Genomic DNA, 7,500 nt, shown 5'->3' with positions numbered 1-7,500 from the left:
AACTGTGTGGTTTGCTATCAAATCGTTACAATATATTTCATATCTTACTAGTTAACTAGTAATACTCTGCATGTTCACTAGTTAACTAGTGGACATTGCAATGTGCACTAGTTAACTAGTTTAAAGACTTCTATATATTACTAGTCAACTAGTAAGGTACAAAAATGTTTACTAGCTGACTACTGAATGTCAAATTTCCACTTGTTAACTTCTATGTAATTTGGCCAGCCGCTTGAGCATTTATTCTGATATCTTGATATCAGGCCAACATGCAAGCCATTTTTGTCAACTCGTTAACTAGTGAGCCATGTTTGTGCACACTAGTTAACTAGTGACAGTATAAATGCCCACTAGTTAACTAGTGAACACATTTTAGCTTCACTAGTTAACTAGTGAGAGCCAGAAATGTCCACTAGTTAACTAGTAAAGGCCAAAATGCATACCAGTCAGCTAGTTGAAGGCTTTTGGGTCTCACTAGTTAACTAGTGACAGCCAAAAATGTGCACATGTTTACTAGTGAAGGCAAAACACCTCACTAGTTAACTAGTTGCAGTAGGTCAATGTCACTAGTAAACTAGTGAACCATAAATGGCTTACTAGCTAGCTAGGTGATGGCAGTAGGCTCACTAGTTAACTAGTTGATGCATCATTTGTCCAAACTAGTTAACTAGTGAGGTCATAAATGTATACTAGTAAACTAGTTCAAGACAAAATTCACACTAGTCAACTAGTGGCGCAGAATTCAAATTAGGAGGCGGAGAATTCTGGAAATTGCGGCTTTCTATTGGCTCCCTATGTCCAAATAGAACATGACAACCAATCACAGTGCAGAATTTCACGAAATCCCACCCACAACATTTGCATGTGGCACACAAGTTAACATGCTGGCCAAAGGAACTCTAGCTAGTAAACTAGTGGCTTCAGTGTGACACTTACATGTAAACTAGTGAAGGCAGAACTGCTCACTAGTTAACTAGTGAAGACACAAATGCCCACTAGTTAACTAGTGAGGTCTAAAAAGTGTCACTAGTTTACTAGTGTGCACCAAAACACCCACTAGTGAACTAGTGATGGCAATATCCATTTGACTAGTTAACTAGTGAGGTGCAAAAAGTGTCACTAGTTTACTAGTGTGCCCCAAAATGCCCACTAGTTAACTAGTGAAGGCCATTTCAGCCCCACTAGTTAACTAGTGAGATGCCAAAATGGTCACTTGTTAACATGTAAAGGCCAAAATACCCGCTAGTTTACTAGTGAGGGTGTTGTGGGCCTTACTAGTTAACTAGTGGCATGTATATTTTGTTCACTAGTTAACTAGTTACACCTAAAAAGACAAACAAGCTGACCGTTTTTGTCCACTAGTGGAACAATTGTAACTAGTGGAACAATTTAAGTCTCACTAGTTTGCATGTGTGGCAGTGAAGCAGCTCACTAGTTAACAAGTGCCTGAAACGGCTATTATGCAAATTCTAATGAGAGGGTGGGTAGAAGACTCCTATTGGGTATTAATGTAAGAATCCCACCCATTCTAAATGTAAATTTACTGTTCATAGCCTCGCGATCAGGTCCTGATGGGTGCCCCTAGTGGCTAAAGTGACACACTGCTCTGCAACGGTACTTCAGTATAGATAGTAAAGCAGAGCCTGCAGTATGCAGTATCTCATATTCTGTCAAAATGTTTTTTAATAATAACAGGGAAACCCCATGCTTTAACAAGTGAGCTCTTAGTGATCCACACCAAAGATTCAAGGGATCGATTTTAATATTATTCTTTGTTTATTGTTGCTAGGCAACCACAATGTATCCATTCAGTCACGCTTTTCTGATTAATAACTGAAAAACAAAAGATTGTACACATTAACTGCACATGGTTTCAAAAGTAATTAAAAGCTCAAAGATCAAGAAAAAAACTTCATGCACTTCTTAAGAATTCAACCCTGGTCTCCCACATGATGTCCTGCTGCTTAACCACTTGAGCTAGTCTTGCCACATCAGCAATGCTATCATCAATGTTCATGTTACTGAAACGTTTTGTTGCTAGGCAACCATATACAAATGCCTCCAGTTTTATCGCGATTTTCAGACTAATAACTGAAAAACTAAAGATTGTAGACATTAACTGAACGAAGATTACAGCAATACACCACAACTTTGTCACTAGACATGTTATCAAAACATATTTTTATGCTCAAACGATCTTAGTTTATAAAAGTTTGCTCTTAGAACAGCCTGGACGAAGTCAGCCATGTTTTCTAGGTTTCTGAGTCCTAAATGGACCAATCAAAATCCTTGTTCCGCCTTCTTCATTTGCATGCAAGTGCGACATTGCGCACTAGTTAACTAGTGCCCAATGTTACGTCCCACTAGTTAACTAGTTGCACAAAATGCCAGTTGTTTGTGTATTTATTTAAATTCCACTAGTTTACTAGTGTGAGGGGCATTTTTCTCCTGCTAGTTCATTATGGACTTCACTATTATGTCTTCACTAGCTAACATGTAAGGCTCAAAATGCCCTCTATAAGCTAGTGAAAGGCATTAATAATGCAGATATGCTCACTAGTTAACTAGTGAGCATGTCCTGTTCCATTACTAGTAAACTAGTAAGGTCAAACATGTCAACTAGTTAATTAGTGAAGGCCAATGTGTCACTAGTTAACTAGTAACAGTACCTTTTGCATTACTAGTGAACTAGATAGCTCCAAAAACAGCCACTAGTGTGTGTCTTGTGCGCACTAGTTAACTAGTGAGCTGCTTCACTGCCACACATGCAAACAAGTGAGACTTAAATTGTTCCAAGTTAACTAGTGGACAAAAACGGTCAGCTTGTTTGTGTTTTTAGGTGTAACTAGTTAACTAGTGAACAAAATATGCATGCCACTAGTTAACTAGTAAGGCCCACAACACCCTCACTAGTAAACTAGTGGGTATTTTGGCCTTTACATGTTAACAAATGACCATTTTGGCATCTTACTAGTTAACTAGTGGGGCTGAAATGGCCTTCACTAGTTAACTAGTGGGCATTTTGGGGCACACTAGTAAACTAGTGACACTTTTTGCACCTCACTAGTTAACTAGTCGAATGGAAATTGCCATCACTAGTTAACTAGTGGGCATTTGTGTCTTCACTAGTTAACTAGTGAGCAGTTCTGCCTTCACTAGTTTACATGTAAGTGTCACACTGAAGCCACTAGTTTACTAGCTAGAGTTCCTTTGGCCAGCATGTTAACTTGTGTGCCACATGCAAATGTTGTGGGTGGGATTTCGTGAAATTCTGCACTGTGATTGGTTGTCATGTTCTATTTGGACATAGGGAGCCAATAGAAAGCCTCAATTTCCGGAATTCTCTGCCTCCTAATTTGAATTCTGCGCCACTAGTTGACTAGTGTGAATTTTGTCTTGAACTAGTTTACTAGTATACATGTATGACCTCACTAGTGAGCCTACTGCCATCACCTAGCTAGCTAGTCAGCCATTTATGGTTCACTAGTTAACTAGTGACATTGACCTACTGCAACTAGTTAACTAGTGAGGTGTTTTGCCTTCACTAGTAAACATGTGCACATTTTTGTCTGTCACTAGTTAACTAGTGACACCCAAACGCCTTCAACTAGCTGACTGGTATGCATTTTGGCCTTTACTAGTTAACTAGTGGGCATTTTTGGTTCTCACTAGTTAACTAGTGAAGCTAAAATGTGTTCACTAGTTAACTAGTGGGAGCCTTTTGGCTCCCACTAGTTAACTAGTGTGCATATTTTGGCCCTCACTAGTTAACTAGTTCACACAAACATGGCTCACTAGTAAACTAGTTGACAAAAATGGCTTACATGTACATGACAATTATGCCTGATATCAAGATATCAGAATAAATGCTCAATCGGCTTGCCATAGAACTACAGTATGCGAGTATCATCTTCTAAACCTTGTCCAAGGCATTAATTCCCATGTCTGTGCGGCTGATGTTCATCCTTCATAACGATATGGCAGGGAAGGCATAGGAGGAGAATAAATCAAAGACTCTAGAAAAAATTGCCTTCAACCGGTATGCTGAGAAAGCTTGATCTTTTTAAATCATTGGCCACATTCAGAACTGTCTTGGACTGCACTGCTCTGATGAACTGCCCCACTTCCATCTCAGCAGCAGACACATTGCAGGCCAGGCCATGGGGGAAAACACATGGCAAGGCAGCAAGGCACAACACAGTACAAAAGAAGCCAAATAAAGAGACCCTTTCAATCTGTTCCTAGAGGGTTTCCGGCGTAGACGCTCTAAATGAATGTTGATCAGTTGTAATGCAAATGTATCGGACTTTAGCGTAGTGCTCTATAATAACTTACAATTAAGTGAAAAGAAAACAGAGATAATTATTTTTGGTCCGCTTAACTCTGTTGCTAAGCTAAGAAATGCACTTGGACCACTGGCTGTAAATTGCCACAGTGAGGTCAGAAATCTAGGTGTTTACCTAGATTACTCTTTGAATTTCAATAAGCAAGTCAGTAGTGTGGTTAAGGGAAGCTTTTTTCAACTAAGAACAATAGCTAAATTAAAGCCCTGGCTCTCAAGACTTAGAAACTAAAATCCATGCATTTGTTACATCTAGGCTGGACTATTGTAACTCTCTGTATTTAGGTCTGAATCAATCTACCCTTGCTAGACTTCAATTAGTCCAAAATGCAGCACCTAGGCTTCTTACTGCAACTAAGAAACATATGCACATAAGTCCTGTGCTGGCCCAACTCCACTGGTTACGTGTCAAGCACAGAATTAATTTTAAAGTTTTGCTTTTTGTTTTCAAAGCCGCATGAATGGGATGGCACCACAGTATATCTGTGACTTTTAAGTCCCTACTGTCCTTCTAGTGTCCTATTTTTATTTATTGTTTTGTCATTTATATTTTTGTTTTTATTACTATATTTATTTTATTTCTATTAGCACCTTGGGTCAATTGTATTGCGTTTAAGTGTGCTATATAAACAAATGTGACTTGACTATAAAATGTCAACTTTAAAACTGTTTTTTAATATATATCTTTGTTTATCATCGGCCATGCCGTGGGAAGGCACGTTTGTTTAAGTAGTTGAAAGGGACTATAATGCAGACTAAGTAGGGAGTAGGGGACATTTTAGCATCTAGTTACTGGGCACATAGTGCAGCTGTGCTGTGTCAGAGAGAAAACACACATACCACATTTTTGTCATTGGGCTTCATGGCGATGGTGCCTTTGATCTCCTCCCCTCTCTTCACGGTGAGATACTCCTCCAGGTAAAACACTGTCTGCTTCCAGTGTGTGTACGGAGCATCGGGTGCTATGGGTAGACACACACACACACACACACACACACACCAAATTAACTGGTCATCATGTAGCTTGATAAACTGGGATGTGTAATGTAGATGAAAGATTATATCGGAACGCCCCCCATTACCACCACTCCCGTGTTTCCGCCCTCTTGCGTGTATGTGTCACTTACTATTCATTTCTATACAAACTAAGACGGCGGATTCCTAAAGAAACGCAAGCACCCACACCATAAGTGTATCTTAGCTATGTACCAAAAATTAGCTATGTACCAAAAATTACATTTTACCGTGACTCGAAGAGCTATAAACAGTCTTGTAAGGCTGCGTGTACAAATCCGCTTGGAGCTCCAGTGGAATTTTGAGGTAGCGACGAGAATTCTCAGTCTAACCGTTCATGTGCCGTTGAAAGGGTGGAAGTAGACAACCCACCAGGCCAGCACTAACCTCCGAGCGCGGTAAACAAAATCGGATATTTCAGGCAGGAAAAGCCCCGGTAAGAACCAAACCAGATTTTTTTTAAATCTACACAACTATGGCTACTGAAAAATGTAAGGTTCATTTATCAAATGTTATTTTGAAGTATTAAAAAACATTGTTGTTTTAGAATTTTCAGATACAATGAGTGATAAATGGAGGTGTTACGATACTATTGTTTTCAGCTGGACACATAATAATAGTCCACTAGCAGACAAACTGGGTCTTCTCAGTAACTGTGCTTAGGTAAGAGTGCCTGTGTGTGTGTGTGTGTGTGTGTGTGTGTGTGTGTGTGTGTGTGTGTGTGTGTGTGAGAGAGAGAGAGAGAGAGAGAGAGGCAGAAGAAATGTCTTTACTTAAGACTTTAAGTGGCTCAGTGTATCTCTCTCTCTATTTCTCAGTGAGATAGAGAGAGCCATTTGAAGTGAACTTGTTGCCTGCTGCCACCTGTAAACTGCTGATAGCGAGAAGCAACCCTCTGCATCTCAGTACTAATCAGATGAACTACCCACCCATTCATTATTTAACAGTCAGGAGTCATGCTGGCTTTAGGATGGCCACCCTGGTGAGACTGTAATAGGCACCTACTTCAGAGATGCCCTGCTCCTGAGCCAGCCTCTTCTCTGAGAGATGGCCTCCTAGTTTGCGGATGATAACCACATCCACTGGACAGACCCTGCAGCTGAGAGTTTATCTCCTCCCATCACATCTCTCGGTGAGGCCACTCAGGCATTGACTGTGCTGTCTGATTGACCATCATGTACTGAATGTTTAACGCTCCTAACACTCCCCTCCCCTGACATTTGGGAGCACATATTTGGGGTAATGTGAGGACACTGAGCTGTGTTCTGTGTGTCTGCCTGAAATGTGTGCAAGGTTTTGTGTGTCTGAGTCTTGGCATTTCATAAATAGCACACACTTAAGGTAAACTAAGAAAACCTTTATTAAGGTTTAAGAAACTTTCTTGAGCTTCAGTACTACAGCACATCAAAATACCTGGCAACAGTTACAGTAATAAACTATATTGCAGCAAAAATGTAATGAGACATTACCACTAGAGGGCACTTGTGCATCAACAGACTCAAGCCCTCTTTGACTGTCGGACTCGAATCCCATCTCAATGTCAAACCCATTGGCCATGCAGGAGGCTGTCTATTTAAAACGGCACAAACTGCGGTTATTAAGCCACCCACACACCTGTAGAAAAGCCTGTTTTCTTGTGACACTTGGTGAACTCGATGTTGAAGTAGGTGACGAGCGCATGGACGTAGTCGTTGCGCTGGACCTGCAGGCAGAAGGCGGAGGCGAAGGACAGGTCCTCTGGCTTCACTGTGTAGATGTCCACTTCCTGTCGGACACAAAGAGAAAGGGGGAAAACCTCAGGACCTTCTACTGTAATCAATGGAACTGACTACACCAGACGTGATAGTGGCATGTACGATAAAAAAAAAATTAGACCAGTCTTCTAAGACTATTTTCCATTCCACGAACGGAGCGCTTCAGGTACGCGCCTGATGTAGCCTCCCTGTAACTGTCACAGCACCTGAAAAGGGACGCTCAATGAAGCTGACAGATTTCCGTTACAAGTTATCCAGCACAGCTGCAGTAGACACAGTGACACAACATCGGAGCACACATCACTTCACATCACATCCTTCCTGCATTCATTTCAGATGGCCACCGCCAGCCAGCGCAGATTCATATTCCAGCTCCTCTTCCCAGGGCTC

General features: G+C 40.9%; 1 protein-coding gene across 5 annotated transcripts in view; it reads right to left on the bottom strand.

Moving 5' to 3' along the window:
* Positions 1-7,500, bottom strand: part of LOC143140743 (protein arginine N-methyltransferase 8) — a 39,969-nt gene that overhangs the window by 2,440 nt on the left and 30,029 nt on the right. For all 5 annotated transcript variants that reach the window (XM_076301859.1, XM_076301851.1, XM_076301842.1 and 2 more), the window contains 2 exons: positions 6,971-7,121; positions 5,183-5,304 (listed from right to left, as the gene is read on the bottom strand). In XM_076301859.1, coding sequence (XP_076157974.1) covers positions 5,183-5,304; positions 6,971-7,121 — 273 coding nt within the window. The remainder of the gene's footprint in view (positions 1-5,182; positions 5,305-6,970; positions 7,122-7,500) is intronic.

This window comes from Alosa pseudoharengus, unplaced genomic scaffold (genome assembly GCF_046254945.1).
Source record: "Alosa pseudoharengus isolate Yale_2024_CS ecotype anadromous, Long Island Sound unplaced genomic scaffold, YU_APseudo_1.1 YU_APseudo_1.1_scf_10, whole genome shotgun sequence".
Taxonomy (NCBI): domain Eukaryota; kingdom Metazoa; phylum Chordata; class Actinopteri; order Clupeiformes; family Clupeidae; genus Alosa; species Alosa pseudoharengus.
Note: the sequence above shows the minus strand (reverse complement) of the source record. Positions and strands in the feature narration are given on the sequence as shown.